The sequence below is a fragment of the Pelodiscus sinensis genome, chromosome 21, assembly GCF_052426305.1.
Source record: "Pelodiscus sinensis isolate ZL-2025 chromosome 21, ASM5242630v1, whole genome shotgun sequence".
Taxonomy (NCBI): domain Eukaryota; kingdom Metazoa; phylum Chordata; order Testudines; family Trionychidae; genus Pelodiscus; species Pelodiscus sinensis.
The window spans coordinates 7,819,608-7,840,966 of NC_143072.1; the positions used below are offsets into that span (position 1 = coordinate 7,819,608).

The 21,359-nt window shown below is 41.4% G+C and overlaps 1 protein-coding gene across 6 annotated transcripts in view; it reads right to left on the minus strand.

Annotated features, from left to right (window-relative positions):
- LOC102457243 (merlin) overlaps positions 1 to 17,871 on the minus strand; it is a 45,174-nt gene extending 27,303 nt beyond the window's left edge. The window contains exons 1-8 of one of the 6 annotated variants that reach the window (XM_089772169.1): positions 17,602 to 17,863; positions 17,418 to 17,484; positions 11,732 to 11,851; positions 7,876 to 8,001; positions 7,351 to 7,473; positions 1,933 to 2,016; positions 650 to 718; positions 315 to 397 (exon numbers count right to left, since the gene is read on the minus strand). In XM_089772169.1, the coding sequence (XP_089628295.1) occupies positions 315 to 397; positions 650 to 718; positions 1,933 to 2,016; positions 7,351 to 7,473; positions 7,876 to 8,001; positions 11,732 to 11,821 (575 nt within the window). In that variant the 5' untranslated portion in view covers positions 11,822 to 11,851; positions 17,418 to 17,484; positions 17,602 to 17,863. Of the gene's footprint in view, positions 1 to 314; positions 398 to 649; positions 719 to 1,932; positions 2,017 to 7,350; positions 7,474 to 7,875; positions 8,002 to 11,731; positions 11,852 to 17,417 lie in introns of all 6 variants that reach the window. The other 5 variants (XM_006113108.5, XM_006113107.5, XM_014581813.4 and 2 more) reach the window with 5 other exon arrangements.
- Positions 17,872 to 21,359: the final 3,488 nt, after the last annotated feature.

The following is a 21,359-nucleotide window of genomic DNA, read 5'->3' on the forward strand; positions in this document are numbered from 1 at the left end:
TGCGATTTCCCTAAATAGGTATGAGATATAGGAGGTTCATTCTCTCTAGCTTCATTCCTCCGCAAGGCCTCAACCCCTCCTTTGGTTTCAGTATAAGCCACAGGCACTTAGTCTATCTCAGTTGCTCAGCACCTGGTCTGAGCAGGATGTCAGTACCAAAATTCTGTATTTTTCCCCTTCAGCAATAAATGGTCCTATTAGGGAAACAAGACTGAAAAAACCAACATAAATGGGAGTCAGATACCTATCTGCTGACTGAAGACAAGTGGGGTTGTGCTGATATGTCTCAGCTCTCCCAAGAGATGTTATAATACCTGGCAATACCCCGGTGCTCTGCATACCAAGCGGATATCTTTTCTTCCCACATGTCTGCTGTCATCTGATATTGCCGGAGGACCTACAGAACAAGGAAGGAAGTTGGATTTCTTTTGAACATATGAAAATGTGTGCAGCCAGTGGTGTTTACCACCTGCCCCTCCCAAACAACACAGTGTGTAAATGTCAACAAAGTTCAGAGCTGGGACTCCTTGCCCATCCCAGAGCAAACACACATCTAGCGTGAATTCCTGAGGTTCCAGCCAGCCCCACAAAAATATTTGCTTCTTCGTGCCGGTAAAAATATTCATGTTCAGACATAGGAAATACTTACTCTCTTGGGTAACAGCTCATCTTGGGCTAGAAAGCCTGGCTCATGAAAATTTGGGTCATAGTCACCATACTGGCACAGGAAAAGACAAGAGAGTTGGTTTAGTATCTGCAGAATGCTGAAGAATTTGGTAGTGGGACAACTTTGGTCAAGAATCACTGCCTCAGGAGGGAAATACAGGCCAAGTGAACGAACTCTTTGTAAGCATTCCCCAGTCGGGTGTGGGCACAAAATTAACATTAGTCACTGGCCAAAGCACGTGGCTCGAGCTAGCCAATGAACTGAAATACTAGGCCCAGTCCCTCCACAGCCCCTTGCAGAAGTTCTAGCACATGGATTCATTGAAGTACCGCTACAGGGACTCCTTCCCTGTCCCACCCGCCCACATCCTCCTTCACCTCAGCTGATTCAGAGCCAACAAGGAGCCCACTGGGGAAGTGGTGGCTTTGCTGGCTTAGCTATTCCTCCTGTGCACATCCCCACATATGGCTACTAGGGATGTGAATGGTTAACGGGATAGCATCACCCTTTCTGAATGATGCTTACCAGTTGTGGTTAACCAACAGCCTGGCCGGAGCAGCCCCACTGTTCCCACACACACCCCTACCCCATTTAAGCACTTAAACATAAAGATAAAGTTTAACCAGTTAACTGATTAAACGGGATTTTACATCCCTTCATGTGGCCTTCTGTTACAGGGCGGTTTTGTCCCCTGTGAGCATATACTCTCATACTTTAAGATGTTGAGTGTCAGTTCCCATTGATTTCAATAGGATCCAGCCGCCTGCAGGATTCAGGGCCATCTATTAAAGAGCCAGGATGTAATTTTCCATTTTAATATAAGTTTATACCAAAGTACTATATATACATTTTTCCAGATCAAGGTATTCGTCTGCTCACATTCTTCCTATTAGCGCAACAGGACAATCTAGAGAACAGGATCTAAATTTAGCCCTCTAACTTGTTAAAAGCATAATATAAAATAGAAAGCAAGTCTCTCTCCCCGTGATGGCAAGTAATTATATATAACTCCTTCTGCAACACCTTCATGTCCCTAGCTGACCTGCTTTCTTCACAGCAAAGTTTAACAGTATTGTATGTGAAGCAAAATGCAGGACAATGTAGCACTTTAAACCATCTTGTTAGTCTTTAAAGTGCTACATTGTCCTGCATTTTGCTTCAGCTACCCCAGACTAACACGGCTACATTTCTATCAGTATTGTATGTGTTATTTAATGTTGTTCACTAAAATTTTAATAAAAAGAAAAGGCATTTTGTGCACTAACCTTAGCCTGAACAGCATAAGAAGCCAATAAAACTGTAGCCTCTGGAGAGCAATAGATTTCTTCATCCAATATCTGTTTCTTAACCTAAAGGTAGAAAAGGAAGATGAAGTTATGAAAGAGAATTAGAAAAATCAGGACTTATATACTAAGCCCGAAATTAATTAAACAAGCCCTCACCACAGCCTGGCACCAGAAATTAATAGTTATGAGATAATAATAATGCAACAAACAAAAATATATACTTTAGAAACATGGAATATTCAAAGCTAAGGTTAAATTTACAGGAAACACAATGGAAATCACTATTAAGGTAGTTTAGCTATCCCTATAGAGATACCAGTTAGCTATCTTCCCTGTCTTGCAAATACACTTTTTCAATACTGGAAGGGCATAACAAGTGGGGCTCCACAAGGACTGGTTCTGTTCGATATCTTCATCAACAATTTAGATATTGGCATAGAGAGTACACTTAAGTTTGCAGGTGATACCAAGCTGGGAGAGGTTGCAAGTGCTAGGAGGATAGGGTCCTAATTCAAAACGATCTGGACAAACTGGAGAAATGGTCTGAGGTAAAAGATAAAGTTTAATAAGGACAAATGCAAAGTACTCCACTTAGGAAGGAACTGTCAGTTTCACACACATAGAATAGGAAGTGGCTGTCTAGGAAGGAGTACTGCACAAAAGAATCTATGGGAAGTAGACCACAAACTAAATAAGAGTCAACAGTGTGATGCTGTTGCAAAAAAAAAAAAAAAAAGCAAACATGATTTTGGGATCAATTAATAGGAGTATGGCGAACAAGACAGGAGAAGTCATTCTTCCGCTCTACTCTCCACTGATTAGGCCTCAGTTGGAGTATTGTGTTCAGTTCTAGGCATCACGTTTCAAGAAAGATGTGGAGAAATTGGAGATGGTCCAGAGAAGAGCAATAAAAATGATTAAAGGTCTAGAAAACATAAGCTATGAGGCAAGTCTGAGGAACTGGGCCTGTTTAGTTTAGAAAAGAGAAGACAGAGGGGACATGATAGAAGTTTTCAGGTACCTAAAAGGGTGTTGGGGGGAGGGGGGAATTGTTCTCCTTGGCCTCTGATGACAGGACAAGAAGCAATGGGCTTACACTGCAGCAAGGGAGGTTTAGGTTGGACATTAGGGAAAACTTTCTAACTGTCAGAGTGGTTAAACACTGGATTAAATTGTCTAGGAAGGTTGTGGAATCTCCATCTCTGAAAATATTTAAGAGCAGGTTAGATAGACATCTATCAGGCATGACCTAGATGGTGCTTCATCCTGCTGTGAGAGCAGGGGACTGAACTTGATGATCTCTCAAGGTCCCTTCCAGTTCTAGTAGTATATGATTCTATGATACTCTGGCTACTTTAACCAAAATTCCATGCTGCCAAACTTTAGCTTTCTTGTGAGTTTCATCTTCTCGGATTTGTCCTGGTTTTCTAAAATTTGAAATTTGTCTTAATACAAATGTTATTGAAATGTATCCAAACCACTAATAGACACCTCTAGCCTTCATTGCATTTTAATGCAGTGTTATTTTTGTGTGTGTGTGAAAAGAAAAAAAATGTGTGTCTACCTTACAGTCCATTTAAATTTGATGTTCATAAAGGACTTCACATTAAAGGTGCTTTACAAGAGCAAAATATTATCAGAGATCATCTGAGAATTACTGAGATACAACATTTGCCTGGAAAACACGTGTTCAACTGGAAATGAAGGGCCCAATTCTTCAGTATACTAAGACTGTTTTATACCACTCCAGCACCATTAACAGATCTCCATTTTCAGAGCAGTGTAAAGCTGCCTGAATGTAAATGAAAAATGATGCCTCAGAAGTAAGAGTTAAAACTGAAGAAACATTTTAACAGTAGTAAGAAAACTCAATGGTCTGTTTGCTTGTCACCACAAAGTCTTAACTTTCAAAGTGGTGAAAGCAGGGTTTTTCCATAAGGGTGAGACAAATGAAAGGGAGAAGTTTTCATTACTGTAAATATGGACTCATCAGGTTTACTCATTATACCACATTCGTATATGCAGAATGAATCACCACTCCATCTATCACCAGGAGAGAAGCTATAACCAATCTTGCTTTTACCATTTAAAAGAAGTGAGCCAGTGCCAGCAACTGTAAATCAGCATAACAATGCCATTGTCTTCAGAAGACCCACCTGGATTTGCACCAGCAGGGAACTGGCCCAATGTATCTAAAAAGCACTAGAAGGTACTAGGGATATTAAAATGCGGTGAATTGACTAGTCAAGTAGTCAATAGGCACTTCCGCATCCCACTGGGGCTCTTGTACATTTCAAAGGAGGAATGAAGAACTCTGCTTACAGCCCCGGGCCAGCGGGAAGTCCCTCGTCAGGGCTGCACACGGGTGCCTGCTTTGAAATGTACAAGAGTCCCCAGCAGGGGCTCGTGTGCATTTCAAAGCCATGGAGCCCAGAGTCAGTGGGGGACTCTAAGTTCCCCACTAACCCTGGGCTCCATTCTGCGCTGCATGCCGTGGGGAGCCCAGGATTCTGGGGAAATGCTGCACGGAATCCAGGGGGTAGCTAGGGAGTCCTCAGCTGATCCTGAGCTCCACATCACTTCAGCATTTTAAAGGGGCAGTGCCACACATCAGCTGTGCAGCAGCAGTCCCTTTGAAACACCACCTCCCCCCCAACCTTTGCTGCCTCTATGAGATAGAGGAGACTAGTCCTTAACATCCCTAGCAGGTACCTTAGGCCAAATGCTTAAATTTGACTTTCAAGCAGCTTTGCAAAATGTAAAGGTAATAGAAATGTTCTCAAATGAAAAACAAAAATATTCTCAATTTAGTACAATTCTGCAGAGCAAAGTGAAGAAGTTTTGGGGGGGTAACATACATCGGTGAAAAGTTAGATATTTTAAAATTCTTTCCACTTTAGTAATCTGAACTGATATTACTAACACGGGTACTAATGCAAGGGGAGTTGTTTGTTTTTGCCCAATAATTTAAAGGAAAGTGCAACATGATATTCACAAATCACATTCTCACATGCAAATGAGTTTAACCTAGAAACAGAAATAAATCTTGAGGATTTATAGCATTAAACACTTCCAAAATGGACGCAAAAATGACCTGAGATAACCCAGTTGTTATCCTTACTGGGATAGCAGATTCTGTGAACTGAAATAAAGACATCAAGGAAGGGGTTTTATTATAAAAACATTAAACCTTTGGTGAGCACAACCTGTTCATTTGTAAAAGCAGGAAAACTCATTTCTAAGTTGCTAACGTGGAAAGAATGAAAAGGTTTCTCTTCCAAATCAGAAAACTGTAACTTTCATGCTCCATGATATAAATCACATCTTTCACACCTGAAAATTACCTTGGACAAATTCTATATAGATGTCTTTGAGATTTTAAAATTAAATATTACAAACAATAATTGTTATACTTCTTTTGACAGCAGATAACTGTTCTCTAATGAACAGAGAAAGTTATAAAAGGTTTTAGTCATGTAGTTTTAGTCACACATATGGTAAAATGCTATTATGCCACATTAATATTTAGACATTTCAATAGTCTAGAAAGCTGAAATCTGGAGGCATGCAATTGTCTGTACATGTTTTTCCTATTATCCAGGTGTAATCTTAAATTCTTGTTGTCAGGAAGCTTTGCAAGTTCAAATTTGTTTTTTTATCATGTTTTTCTACTTTGGAATGAGAAGAATTTCACTAATTACATATCTAAAAAGGCAAAGCCAGTCAAGGCAGGTTCAAGAGGAAAGGGGGGGAAAGTAAAATGAGGATTAACAGAAAGACAAGGAGGAGAGTTTTTGTTCTGTCATTTCTTTCCAAAATGGCTCAAGAAACCCATTGTCGAGTGGTTAGAAAGAATCCAAATGGAATAACAGTTCCAGTTAGTACATTAACCCTTGGAACAACGGCATTTGTCCCACTACTTACCACATAAATACTAGCCAGAAAACACATATATCTGCTGTGTTTCTATATTACAAATCATACAGCGTAGAAACAATAGTACTCCATCCCCCCAGCCTCCTTTGCACAGACACCAAAATTCCAAAACCAAGCAGAACTGCCATGGTCCTGCTACAAAGGGGAAATCATCTGTTCAGAAGTACAGATGAGAGCTCTGCAGTGGCTCTGTACATGTTAATGGAAAAGTTGGGCTGGGGTAGGTCAGCTGTAACATGACAACATGGCTTCTCTGTTCCAGGCTAGGGAAGGATTCCAGCTCAGCCATCTGTATGGATGCACACTTATTTGCTAAAGTGGTCTGGACTTTCCTTCAAAACAATTGACAACCCTGGGACTCAGAAGATTTACTGACCAAAGAACTGAAGGGTCTTAAAAGTCTCATGTAGCTGTTTACAGTTCATATTTCCTGGTTTTGCTGCGTTTCTTCCTCCCTCTCGTCCTTCCTCACACACAGCAGCTAGTTCATAATGTTGGCCTAACCTTGAAATACCTAGTTTATGTTCACGTGGAAACAACACCCAAATCACTGAGTGCTTGAGTCACATTCTGCAGTGTAGGTCCCAGCAGCTGTAAGACCACCTCTAATAGGGACACAGCATCACAAGCAACCAGGACACCCAGAGTTGATGCAACCCAAACAATGCCTAGAGCCAATCTAGGGATGTAATAGTGTAGTCGAGTAAACAATTAACCGATAAGCAAAAGCTTATAGGTTAATGCTATAGACTACATGAATTTTCCTCTCCCCACCCCCCACCAGGAAATCTTTTAGCAGTCTGGCCAGCAACCCGGCTCAGTCCTGGCTTGCGATGGGTCTGGGACCTACCCCTGCTGCAGCTCTGCATTTAAAGTGTATTAGGAGCTAGATGGTCAAGCACCCTGGCTGAGTTCCAGCTCACGCTGGGTTTGGGAGGTCAGACCCCCACCCCCCAGACAGGGGCTGCAGTCACCCCACTTGCTACCTCTGTATCAGAAGTAGTAGCATGGGGCAACAGGCAGCCGGTCCGCGAAGGGAGCTGGTTTTTAAAACTGGCTCCCTTTCTGGACCAGCTCCCACCTGGCACCCTGATACAGAGGCAGCAGCATGGAGTGGCAGGGGGCTCTTTGGGAGTGGGGACAGAGCGCACTGGCTTCCGGCCTCGTCCCTGGGTAATACAGAATAGTCAAGTAACTGATAAGAATTCATGAGGTTACTCAAGTATTCAATTAACAGATATTTAACATCCCTAATCCAGTCTAGTACAGTGAGTCCCCACCAGGTGAAGAGATGATTGTTATTGATTCCAGCTAGGATACCCCACTGAGACACTGCATCTTGCCTGCTATAGGCAACATCCCACTGAGGACTGAACTACAGACAAGGACAAAGAGAAAACAAATCATGAGAAAGGATGGGATGAACAGAGCAAAAGTTAATAGATAAAGCTGCCTCCTGACCTGCAAGAAGAATAGGTGCTGTGTAATTTCCTGTAATAGCTCCTCCTCCACTTTCTCTGGATAAAATTTAGCCAAAAACCGAAAGCTAACAGGGTCTTCTTTGGGGATTTCTTGATCCAAAACCTATTTAAAAATAAGCATTAGTAGAAGCAGCCATGAAAATGAGGCAGAAATGCCTGAGAACACAATTGCAGGCATCAGGAGAAAGCAGCCCACATTTGAGCCAAAGCAAGCCTTTCAAATTTGAGCAGGAAGGACACTGCTCAGTCTAAATTTAACTATCACCATTACGCAGGTGAAATCCTATGGCTTATTTTATGCAGCACAACAGACTAGACAATCATAATGGTCCCTTCTGGCCTTAAAAAAAAAAAAAAAAAAAAAAAAACTAGAAATCACAGGTCATCACTAAACATGTGAGCCTTTACTTATGGAGATGAAGTAATAGCTCCCATAGGAGTAACCTAGCTGAAAGGAGGTTGGCAGATTAGTCTGCTGTTTTTACAGACTAAATGTTTTCAATACCTTTTTATCCATCTTTAACCAGGTGGACATTCCTTTTATTGTGTATTGCAAGCCAAAGAACCAAGTTTCCCTTAGCCCCAGTGCTCGGCACACCAAGTCGAACAAGTCCTTTCCTTTCCACTTCATCTACAATTAGAATGGAGAAAAAATGACAATGGATGTTTTGAAATGTTCTTGATTTAACAAGGTGCCATAGGCTGGTGTTCTAAAGCATGGGGGAAGTCACTAGGCCACGGCTAGTCTCCTTCCTGGGAACTGCATTTATCTCACCTTTTGCTTTTCCAATGAATGTGTCATTGTTGTTGACTAGTTAGACAGCAAAGGCCCAAGAACCAAGTCTTCTTTCCATCCCTTCTAAGCCTGCCCCTGAGTCCTACTGCAGGTTTTAAGTAAGTCACTTGACCTCTCTAGCCTGCATTTTATTTACAAGTAAAATGGAGATGCTGCTACATTTATTAATAAGAAGTCAAGTATTAGTTAATAATTCATGCAAATTGGAAAGATGTGGGAAGGTGGATTTAAAGGAGGCCCGAGTCTAGAAGATTACTTCAATGAGTTACACGATGGGCAGATTTGACCTCTTAACTCTACAGGCTCAGATCTTAGAGACACTAGAGGAGTCTCCATCCCTAAAGGTGTTTAAGTCTCAGCTTGACAAAGCCCTGGCCGGGTTGATTTAGTTGGGATTGGTCCTGCCTAGAGTAAGGTGCTGGACTTGATGACCTTCTGAGGTCTCTTCCAGCTCTATGGTTCTAAGATCTTACTCCCTTTCAAGTCGATGGGGTTGGTTATTGCCTTTATTGGGATAGGACTGATCCCACGATAGAAGCAAGATTTGCTGCATCCAGGAGGGAAAAATGTAATGATCTAATCTAATGATAGGCCTGGCATAAATATAGAATGAATTAGTTTGCTATACCAGCTCTGTGTAGGAAAGTTTTGATTAAAGGGCCTGAAGTTCTCACACAATCACATAGCTTTACTTCTTTTTCTCTGAGGAGGTTGCACATCTGTTTTTCCTATTTGGCCAGGTGTTACAAGAGTGGCTGTCTACTAACATGGGTCAGCCCCTGAGAACTTCATGGTAAAATAATGAATGTATGGGTAGTATTTGTATGGGGAGAAGGAAATCATCCCACCAACAAAACCAATATTTTGCAAAGAAGGGGAGGACAAAATACATTACATTGAATTGAACAAGGGTCCTGAGCTGTAAGCAATATTCCAAAATCCTTTATTTTTGATAATCTGCCCAAATTATGTAAGAGATCAATCTGTAAGAGCAACATATGATCTGTAGATAGGTTATTTGATGTCTAGGTGACTTCATGTAACAATTCATACTCAGAATGGACAATCCTAGATGAGCGGCGAGGAGTCCTGTGGCACTTTATAGATTAACCGAAGTGTTGGAGCATAAGCTTTCACGGGCAAAGACCCACTTCGTCAGATGCATCCACAGGGGTAGCCATGTTAGTCTGCAACTATCCAGAGGGGTAGCCATGTTAGTCTGCAACTTTAAAAAAGATGCATCTGACGAAGTGGGTCTTTGCCCACGAAAGCTTATGCTTTAACACTTCGGTTAATCTATAAAGTGCCACAGGACTCCTCGCCGCTTTTGCAGATTCAGACTAACACGGCTACCCCTCTGATACTTGAATCCTAGATGAGATTGCCAACTCCCATAATGGCAAGCTCATTCAGCCCATACCAGTTCTAAATTTTCACCTTTGATTTAAAAAAAGGTAATAATAATTCCCCACCCCTTTTTTGTGACTGCTGATTTGATATGTGTTGATCAGCTGGCTAGCTCTGTACGTCCTCCACAGTAAACCCTAATTCAACCAGTGACTGGTCATCTGCTGCATTATTCTCCTGCATGTGGCATGCATTCACTCATCTTTTACAGCCTATATTTCTTGATTTTAGAGTAATAACTAATGGAAGGAAAGAATGTCCAGATTTGTGTGTGTGTACACGTGTACACACACACACACGCACGCGATTCCCCCAGAAAAAAACAAGAGTTTTCACTTTCTAAGTCACTCTGGCTAAACAAATATAATGGAACATTATAATGGTTAAATCCAGAAAACAAGCAAGCACCTTTGAGGATAAGGTCTTAGCTCTCAATTCAGATATGCAGGAGGTGCAACTTGTAAAATAAGTAATAGACCTGGATCTTCTCTGGCAAGGTACTCAGCACCTACAACTCCCATTCAAATCTGTAGGAATGGATTCAAATCAACACCTTACCGGACTATGTCATTGTCACAGGTCAAACCTTTCTAGTCCCGCATTCTCTGGTCCACCAACATCCATGGTCCAACATGATTTTAGTTAGCAGGATGTCCACTTATCAGTGTGGCCACCCTTCCTGTTGTCCCTTAAAGTTTGTTTATAGCCATCAGTCCTGACTCTCCATGTTCTGTGTTTTTATTTAGCTCTGATTTATCCCTAAATGTCTTCTAGGAATCCAGAGGGGTAGCCATGTTAGTCTGCAACTTTAAAAAATGAGTAATCCTGTAGCACCTTAAGACACTAACAAATTCATATATATGAAAGAGAGAGAGAGAGAGAATCATGCGCTTTCATGGGCAAAAAAAACCACTTCCTCAGATGAGTGGAGAAAAAAGGAGGAACCTCCATTTTCTCTTATACATTTGGAGGTTCCCCTTTTTTTTTCCATGGAAGCTTATTATATATATATAGTCAGTCTGACTCTAAGGTGCTACAGGACTATTCACTGTTTTTTCTAAGAACCCAGTAAGCAGTGAAAGAATTGTAATGCTGCTAGACAGTACTGTCCTCCTGTGATTCGGCAAATTCTCTGCTTCAGCATCAGTCAGGTACTGAGGGTACCAGACTAGAGAGGTTCAACCTATACAAAGATTACATATGGGCACACACACCTATCTACAAGAGGTTCCTGAATTTCACACCCATTTATTCCTAGGAGGGAAATTAGGCTTGAACTCGCTCCAGCTGCCATAATGCCACATTAGCTGTATTGTGGTACTGCATCCAGAAATAAATTTTACTGAGGTCATTTTAGATTTTCACCGAACATATGAAGTCAAGGGTGCACAACAGAACAACTTGTTTTGTGAGACAATTAATGGTCCTTCACCTTAAGGGCTTTAAAGGATACCCATTTCAAGATGCATGCCTTCATTAACTCTTTACCTATATGACTGTCTTTTCACACATATCGTGTTGGTGTATTTTGGTAAATACTTTAAAATGAAGATTTATTAAGTTAATGCTACTAATTATTACCTCTGTGTAGAACAGGTTCATTGGCAGCACAAACTTCTCTACAATTGCCCCATCAGCAGCCCTCCATTGTGAAATTGGCAGGATCTATTATAAGGTTGTGTGAGGTTCGGTCTATTCAGTCCTTGGCTCCTCGGCTGGAATTCCCAGACTAACAAAATTATTTCACAATGTGGACATTTATCCATTGGGACCTCAACTGAGACCGCTCAACTTACCTTTAGGGCCCACTGAATAACCATGCAGACAATACTGACTTGATGGTTTCAAACCCATTTCCTACCAATAAGAGATTATGGGTCTGATTCTCAACTGTCTTACTCCTTGTGTACAAATTTACACCTGTGCAAAATACATGTGAGACAAGTAAATCAGAATCCCCCTTTGCATAGATGTAAGAGACAACACAAGGCACAGGACAGTGGTGAGTCAGACTCAAAATCTAATTACCAATCCCTTGAGCCATCCAGTTCCCCAATTCATTGCCATTTTTCCCAAGCCTATTTGTGGTTGTATTCAGAAATCTTCAAGTCAAACCTTAGTAGCAAGTTCTCTTTCTTCCAACCTCCAGGAAACTTACCTCACAGCTGAACTCCATTTCAGCATCCATTGTTATAACTTTCACTTTAAAAGTCTTAGGTTGCTTCTTCTTCAACCCCCTGATGGACATTTTTTTGTTAATTTATCAGGACAACTGCAGCTAGAATTGAACAAGAGTAACATTAAGAAAACTATACATTTAAATACACACTTGGGGACTGCAAATCTATTTTCTGGAATAAATTAATAAGTACCAGTATAAAATAAGTCTGATCTTGGGGAAGGAGGTAGAGGAATCACCCTTTATTATGAATTATTTCTATATGTGACAGCATAGCTGACAATAGAAAATCCACACCATAGCTAAGAAACATTAAGATTTTAGGGAATAGGGGCAAACTTTTTCTTAATGTATTATTTATAAGTCTTCAACTTCTCCTCCAACTTGGACAGACATACAGTCACACCACTGCAAGGTCCAGTTGTCTGCCTCCTATCACGTGAGAGCCACTTATCCTCGGATCTAGTCCGCAGACAGTCATTCAAGATACTCAAGTGTTTCCTTCCTTGCAGTCTAAATGTCAAAACACTACAAATATCTCATGATTGTGTCACAAGAACACAAATATGACATGTGTGGATTCTTTACAGACCTAGACAAAATTCTCCCTCCCAAGCCAGGATCTCTGTTGCCTGTGCCTCTTAGACCAAAGACCTGCTGCTGACATCAGTGGAAGCTGTGTTGCAGAATATGCAACAAAAATACACCCAAAAGAGCAGAGATCCACAGCACTGATCAGAAAGGACAATTTTGTTCTTAATCCTTCTCCACCTGTTATTGAGGAGGCCTCCATTTTACTGACATGCACCAACATCATCTGCAGTGAAACTAAATTGCATTTTTACATTTCTCTAGCAATGGGATACATATTTAAAATTCAGTTAAGTCTGATTGATGTAAACTCATTTAAATATTTATTTTCACGCGAGTTCTTGTGCTGTGAATTCAATTCAGTTTTGCATAAGCTCATATGACATTTTAAATGCAGCTGACTGAGTACTATATATAAAACTATATGGAAAATGCATGCTACTTTCATAGTCACATGGTTTTGTGGATTCTAACTGAAGGGTCAAAATCCCAATAATATGTAAGTAAGATCTTGACCACAGTTTCTGTTAAGAATCTTTTACATATGCCCAAACTTCACGGGCCTGGCCTGAGCCTCAGGTCTAGCTAACAATGAACAAAACATGGCTAAAAAGGGAACAGAGATAAGCAGAAGACAGGCCGTGTTTGTACAACTAGACATGAAACAAGTTGAGACAGCAGAACGCCAGGTGCAGGGCAGTAAGTTGGGGCCTTATCGTGAATTATAGACACAGAACTCTTTGAAAGTGGCCTTGAAAATCTGCCTGACAAGTTTAGGAGGAGATAATAGTGTATCCCCCCCACATACCAGCCAGCATTCAGGGAGAAGAGACAGCCAGCATGCCAAATGATATCTGTCCCTCACAGATGCTAATCCAGTCCAAAGGGGTGTGATGGATAAACAAATTGCCAATGCTGTGTATTATTTACTATTCTCTTTGTTTTAAGACCACAGAGGAATGTACCTGCGAGCAAACCTGCCTGGGAGATGCCACCCGTCATTTCTATGGACCCAAAAATCAGGATTTAATCTATACTGCAAAATGACACTTAAGCCATAACACCTGCTTATTAGCATACATATAAACCTGAGCCATGGGCGGAGCAATTATGTAATCTTTTAGACTATTGGTTTATTGTGCTCATTATGTCTTGCTGCTAGAACCTACGCAGGGGCTCGAGAACTCCCACCCCATGACTTCTCTGTGCCCATTGGCACCCTATATAATCTATAGTAATCCACGGTTAGGCTCAGTGAGACTGCCAAATAAGCAAAGCGACACTCCGCCAGTGTTGTGCGTGATAAACCCTCATGCTTGGATCACGGTGTCAAACTTCTGTTTCTTCACTGGCTAACAAAATTTTGCAAGCAGGGGGCTTGGCAGAGGAACATGTATCCACACTGTGCTGCTCTCAGATTTTATGAGCATAAGACAGTAGTCCATGAAGTTCTGTTCCATAAACTAAAAACAAAGATTTAACACCTTTGATCTGAGATATATGCAGCCTAATTAATATCAAGAGAGAGTGATATAGCCCAAGAGGAAACCCAGAGTTCTTGATTTCCTACAAACCAAGGCTGTTCTTATAGTGTGGCTAACTTCCAATCTGGCCTTTAAGAATTCCTAAATAAAAGAAAATTTCAATTGAAAAGGCCCATTTCCCTGAACCTCCCAATAATTTATAAGGCATCGTCATCCCTTTTGTTCTACTGAGCAAAGATACACAGTATTTTCCACTTACTTTGAATTTCAAATAAATAGCTCAAGCATGTATATTTATTTATTTTGTTTTTACTAATGGGAATACAGAGGTGGAGAGCAGGTTAGCAAGGTACCCATGGTCTCTCTTTCTCTCTCTCTCACACACACACACACACCCCCACCCACCCACCCCAGTAGGAATACAATCTCAATAAAGAGTTCATCCCTGCATCAGCACGGAGACCTCTGCAGAAATCAAGGGGACGTGGCTCACTCGCTCCCAATCCAGAGGCTGTTAGAGACTAGTTCAGGCTGAGGCACAGATCAGCAATGCCAAATTGTGCCAAACTATGCCTTGGCTGCAAGGCCAGCGTGCTATATAGTAATTGAGGAACAAATACGACACAGACTTTGCCTAGTAAAACCCTCTCACTTACTTCAAGAGAATACTTACACCTCCAGAACAACCTCTGTACTGGAAGAGGTATAACCAGTCTAACAAAGCCAAATTGTCCACAGAGCATTTGGGGCCTGCATTCTAACCACTACAGCATACTGCCTCTATATTTTAGTATACAAAGTACTAGTTACCTTTATAAAAGGAAAAGTTGTGAGTGAGTGATCTTTCGAACATACTAGACACACAAAGGTTTTGTTACCATCACGTGCACTGATCACATCTAGAACAGCTTGGAGGATTGGGGCCTGAAAGGGCATCCAAGTAATTTAAACTGTTGTTTTCATATAGCTTCAGTTCAGATCCTTACTGAGATTATGATGGTAGTTGAGCTGGCAAAATGTTAATTTCACCTTTGACAGAATGACAACTTCCTCAAAATACAACACATACAGACTATTACAGAAGACATACTTAGCATTGGTACAATGAATTATGTTTAGATGCCATCAGAACCAAAGTGAAATGGGAATGAAACTTTCTGTCTTCAGTTCTATAAAGACAGAATGAATAGGAAGAGAAGAGAGCAGGAAGTTTCACACTTTTTAAAATTTATACTTTAAATTCACTAATCAGTTACATGAGATTGATTCTCTGAGGTAGAGCTGGTTGATAGTTTTCCCATCAGAACAGTTTTGCTTTGGAAAATGCTGATTCAGGTTTAAAAAAAAAAGAAGAAGAAAAACACATTTAAGAGAACATACTGATTTCATAAAAATTTGGCAAAAAAGTTATTGAAGTGCTTCATTTCAGCTTTTATGTTATATGCAGTTAGTAATGTAAAGGTAAAAATTCACTTCAATAAGGTTTCGATACTGAACAAAATTGTTTTGGAGATTTCATTGCACAAACAGTTTTGAAAATGACTTTTTGTTGTGATTCTGGACAAACAGAAGTTTTGAAATGTCAGAATTTCTCACAAAATGTGATTTTTCTAGTTTCAACCAGATCTGCTCTGAGGAAAAACTCTTCTCTTATGTTCCACAATCATTAATCCAAGGACGCACTGTTCATTTTCATCTCGCCAGTTTCAATCTGGAATAACTCTACTGAACGCAACAGAGTTACACAAGTTTAAAACCCTTATAAATAAGAGAAGGGTCAGCCCTTAGAAACAAATGAATCTTTTCAAATAAAGGAAACCTCACAGGCCAGCAATATCAGGTTGTGAAATCCTTTGTGAAATACAAAATGGGAAACAGTCTTGCTAGTAACACCACTATGGACTGAGTCATGGGCAACTTGTATCAAGATACGATCACCTTCATTGAGTTCCAGTGATTTATTTAGTAAATTCCCAGTGCAACAGAGGCTACAAATTGTGATAAACAGAAGCATGTCTTAATATTTACTAAATAACAATTCAAGCCACAGGAGACACAGAGAGGACAAAGTGAAAAATGTACTAACATTGGCTGGGTAGAATATTGACATTTTAGAGCCTTGGAACAATCGAGAAGTGGTAAATTTCCCTGGCTTTCCACTCACAGGGATAACTCACTGAAGACTGTCTGAAGCTGTGCTTGAAAGGTGGAAACAGAAATTCAGTGATCAAATATAATCACTGGAAATAAATGACAACGGCTCTGCCTTTCACTAAGTTCATTGATGGAAGTAATTTGTTAAGCACTGTGAACTTCCAGAAGTGACCCAAGCAGCCACAGGACTACAATCTTCTTCCTGCCTGCTACACCCTGTGGACAAACCCAGAAACTAGCATCGGGACCAAAGAATCAGAGTGAAGAATGATAAAGGAAAATAACAGCAGAAAGAACTGGCAAAGAAGCTCTTGCAGGAGTGTTACAAGGATTACAGTTCATTTATATAGCATATAGGTGTGCACTGCACTTTACAGACATATAAAACAGAGTATGTCACCACTCTGAAGAGCTTACCAAAAGTGCAAACAATCCAGATTGTTAGATTTATGACATCAACTTAAACCAGAATTGGAAAGAAAAGGAAGTCAGCATTCCTGCTAGTCAAAATATAGCTACCAGAGATAATTAAATTACAGAATCCAGGATATCGAAAGATCTCAACCAAAGCAGCTGTAATTAACTCTTCCAAGAAGCTGAGTTTTATTCATCTTCAATTTAGTCCTACCAAGGTAATTGGATTGCTCATGAAATTGAATATAGAATACAAAGGATTTCACCTACATGGCACTTGCTTTAATCCAGTTTTGGCTGATAGTGAGTAAAAGTGCTACTGCCTGGATCACAAGTTGACAGTCTCTGTCCAAATTCAATTCCCCCCCGCCACACACACCGGGAAGAGTATTCACCACCCGGTTGCATGTGAGAGACAGACACACATCCCTCTTTATTCGGCAATCTTGTTTTCACAGCAGATAAACCAAGAAATAAATGAGCTAAGAAGGAAGGATCTTTTAATTAGGATTCATTAATTCTTTCATATTTAGGATTCAAGCATGTTGGTGAGGCAGTGAGTGATCTGAGAATAATCTCAGAGTCTTCATGCAGGTCCGAGAAGTTCTTTTCAGAAGCACCAAATTTTGTGCCTCATGGCACTGAAGTGGTATTTAATGAATGAATGTTTGTGAAGCACTTTGAGATCTTGCAGTAAAAGGAACAGGATACCTTAAGAGCACTATATTGACAGAAACAGTATCTAACTTGAAAGGCTTTCGCCTTCATCATCTCTGAAGTATTTACTGCAACTTTTATTCACAAGTTCCACTGCCTCATCTGTTTTTCCTGTTTGCCAGGTTTCTATACTGTAAGACCAGAAATTAGTGCAAATACAAAGAATGCAGACAGTTAACAGACAAATGGTGTTTTGTTTCTTTTACAGAAATTTAATTTCTTTAAAAACTTCTCTCTCTGGTCTCCACCCTGATTTGCTTAAATATTATTTTAACATGTGTGAGTGATAGAAATACTTTCCTTACCTCTCAGAGAACTTCTTGTGAGCCTAAATTTTCCAGTTGGAACCAGATTTATTTCCCTTTTTTCTCTCTAAACCAAGATAGAACAAAAAAATTACTTTCAATCCCAAATTCCTCATTTTGTAGCACGCATCAAGGTCCAGCCTCACTCCTTGGTTTTGTCACTGAAATGAAGATCCAGGCTCACGTTGAAGAGTTGAATCCCCTTCCTTTGTTTCCTATGAATTGCAGCATGTTAGCGCCCTCCGACAAATCAAAGAATTGCTTTCCCAGGTGATATGACTGGCTGTTAACCATTTCCTGCCTGTGCTGGCTAGACTCCTCCCTAATGTTCCATTCACTGTAATTTAAGCAGCCAGCTGAAAACATAAGGAGTGCATCAGGAAGGGGGCCTGTAAATCTTGATATGCCTGTATGTAAAAGCTGGTCAGATACACTGGCAGAGCGTCACAATGATTTTAAAGATATTTGGTCATACTATTTTGACAGTATCCCTAAGCCACAAAGAGTAGCTTAACCTCAAAACATCCAACCACCTTAAACAAAGGAAGCTGTGTTGTGAACTCTTCTTAGGTAAATACCAGCCTCTGTCTTGCTACTTCCGGCTGTGATGAGATGATAAAGTCTAAGGAGAGTAGAACTGTGCTTGAGCAATGGGCAATATATTCACAGACCAAAAGTTACCTAGAAAGAAAACTAAATGTAGCCCCAATCTAAAGGGAAGCCAAAGAAATGGAATGAGAGTAACAACGCCAACAAGTGGCTAAAAGCTCATTGACCAAAATGCAGATGAGCTAAGGCTATCCTTTGCCATTCTTAGGGTGACGACTGTGCAAGTGTGCCCCCATAGTGTTGTAGTGCAGACATGTGCTACAACAATAGAAGGATTTTGCTGTTGCTGTTGTTAATTCACCTGTTCCAGGAGGCAGTGGATATTTCCATCAGCTTATCAGAGTTTAGGTCACTTTAACTATTTCTCTGGTGGGGTACATTTTTCATATTTCTGAGCAATGTAGCCAGATCAACCTAAGTTTTAGGTGTAGACCAGGCTGTAAGCTACAGTGTAAGTCAATGGCCACCAACCATTAGATCAGGATCTACTGGTAGATCTTGGAGTCTCTAATAGGTGATCCTAACTGGTTTGGCTGGGAGGCTATCAAGCACTTGACAGTTCAGCTGCTCCTCCCCTCCCCGCACTTCCCTGCTGCTCCTGCCCAGAGCCTCAGAGCTGCCCCTGGGAGCCTCCTGCTTGTTGTGCAGGGTGGAGGAGACAGAGGCAGGAGAGTAGTGATGTCACTCTGTCCCCCTCTCCTGTACCCCACCTTCATAGAGTGAAGAGGAAGGGCCCTCAGCAAAGGGATGGAGCAGGGGCAGGCCCTTGGAGAAGGGGTGGAGCAGGGGTATTTGGGTTTGAGGGAAATCCTGGACTGACAAATTCAAACAGTGATCGTGTGCTTAAAAAGGCTGGAGACTCCTGGCACACGTTAATTTCTTAAATATCCAAATTCTACTAGAAAATAAATAAGCAAGGACACTAGACCAAACTTTCCTGACTGTTACACTAAAGTAAACTTTTACACAGGTGTAACAGCAAAATTTGGCCCAATGATCTCGGCCCATGAGCAGAGGCTGAATTAACCCCTCTATTTCATCAGACTCTACTTTCTAGAGGTGAAAAGGACACCATAGAATCATAAGATTAGAACAGACTTACGGAGGTCATCAAGTCCAATCCCCTGCCCAAAGCAGAACCAACCCCACAATAAAACAGAAGATATTTTATTTAAATACCTTTCTTAACAGGGACTCAGGTGAAATAGAACAAAGCACCTTAGTTCCTATACCTTTGCATCCTCGTCTCCTTTGGGCACTTCCAACCAGGAATCCACAAAATACACTAATGGCGCAATAATACAAATAGTAATAATGAATAATTTGACAAATTCTTTAGATAAGTTATTCATAATGAAAAGTTCAGCCAGCTATATTCATACCCATCTGTGACTGAACCTTGACTCAATGTTGACCCTGACAGCAAAGATGGTGAACAATTGTAGGATTAAAACAACAAGAAATCCTATGACACCTTAAGGGTTAACAGATTTATTTGAGCATAAGCTTTCATGGGCAAAAACCCACTTCATCAGATGTATCATCAATGGTACCGTTACAATGGTCCAAAACCACAAGGCTTTAATTCTCCTCTCCTCTCTACTGTCAAAAGTAGTTTCCTAGTGTTGGTACTGACCAGTGAAGGAAATTAAGAAGACATGACTTCTCTGTCTGCCACCATGGCAGGCCACATTGCAGGGGAGACACAGAGAAAAATCCCAGACCACCTCTGGAGGGTATAAACAAAAAGTACTTGCCAGAAACACTCAGTGAGAGCCAATTCATGGTTCCATGATGTTCCACAGGCAAGATGAAACACTTCACCCTTCCCACCTATTAACTCTTTCTCCCTGTCCTCCTCAGGGCATTTCAGATGCCCAGTTCCAGCCACCACTCATACATACGTGGGAAAGTCAGTGGATGTGATATACCTTGACTTTAGCAAGGCTTTTGATACGGTCTCCCACAATATTCTTGCCAGCAAGTTAAGGGAATGTGGATTGGATAAATGGACGGTAAGATGGATAGAAAGCCGGCTAGAAGGTCGGGCCCGGCAGGTAGTGATCAACGGCTCGATGTCAGGATGGTGGTCGGTTTCTAGCGGAGTGCCCCAAGGTTCGGTTCTAGGAACGGTTTTGTTCAATATCTTTATTAATGATCTGGATGAGGGGATTGATTGCACCGTCAGCAAGTTTGCGGATGATACTAAGCTAGAGGGAGAGGTAGATATGCCTGAGGGCAGAGATAGGGTCCAGAGTGACTTAGACAAATTGGAGGATTGGGCCACAAGAAATCTGATGAGGTTCAACAAGGACAAGTGCAGAGTCCTGCACTTGGGACGGAAGCATCCCAAGCATTGTTATAGACTGGGGACTAACCAGTTAAAATAAGAGATAAGGGATCTTTCAGAAAAGGCTTTATTTTCCAAAAGATCCGCGTCTAGACTGGTGCTTTTTTCCGGCAAAGCTCCGAGCCGGAAAAAAGCGGCAGCCATTTTTATGCTAATGAAGTGGGGGGGATTTAAATCCCTGCTTCATTTGCAATTGTGATAGGTCTAATTTTCATCCCTTTTACGGAAAAGGGATGCAGTCTAGACACAGCCTAGGAGGGTAGTGAAGCACTGGAATGGGTTACCTAGGGAAGTAGTGGAGTCTCCATCCCTAGAGGTGTTTAAGTCTCGGCTTGACAAGGCCCTGGCCGGGTTGATTTAGTTGGGACTGGTCCTGCCTAGAGCAGGGGGCTGGACTTGATGACCTTCTAAGGTCTCTTCCAGCTCTATGGTTCTATGATTCTATGATACCTTTCTCATCCCAGCGAGGGTGACCAGGTGTTCCCATTTTATAAGGACGCTCCCACTATTCAGTCTCAATGTTTTTCAGGAGCACCCCTCAGCTATGTCTACACTTGCGGCTTCTTGGGCAAGAATCTGCAGAGCACCCACACTGCCCGCCCACTCTTGCACAAGTAAATTTACAGTACGGCGTGGTAAGAGAGGGCTCCTTGCGCAAGAGCTACACTCTTTTTTAACAGGTGTAAGCCCTCTTGCGCAGGAGTTCTTGCGCAAGAGGGCAGTGTGGATGCTTGGCAGGGATTTCTTGCCCAAGAAAGCCCTATGGCTAAAATGGCCATCAGAGCTTTCTTGCACAAGAGAGCATCCACGCTGCCATGGGCGCTCTTGCGCAAAAGCACAGCTCGCACATGGCAGTGTGGACATTTTCTTGTGCAAGATTTCCTGCACAAGAACACTTGCGCAAGATGTTCTTGCACAAGAAGCCGCCAGTGTAGACATAGCCCTCCTGTTTCAACCCATCTTAAGCCCTGTGACTAGCCGGG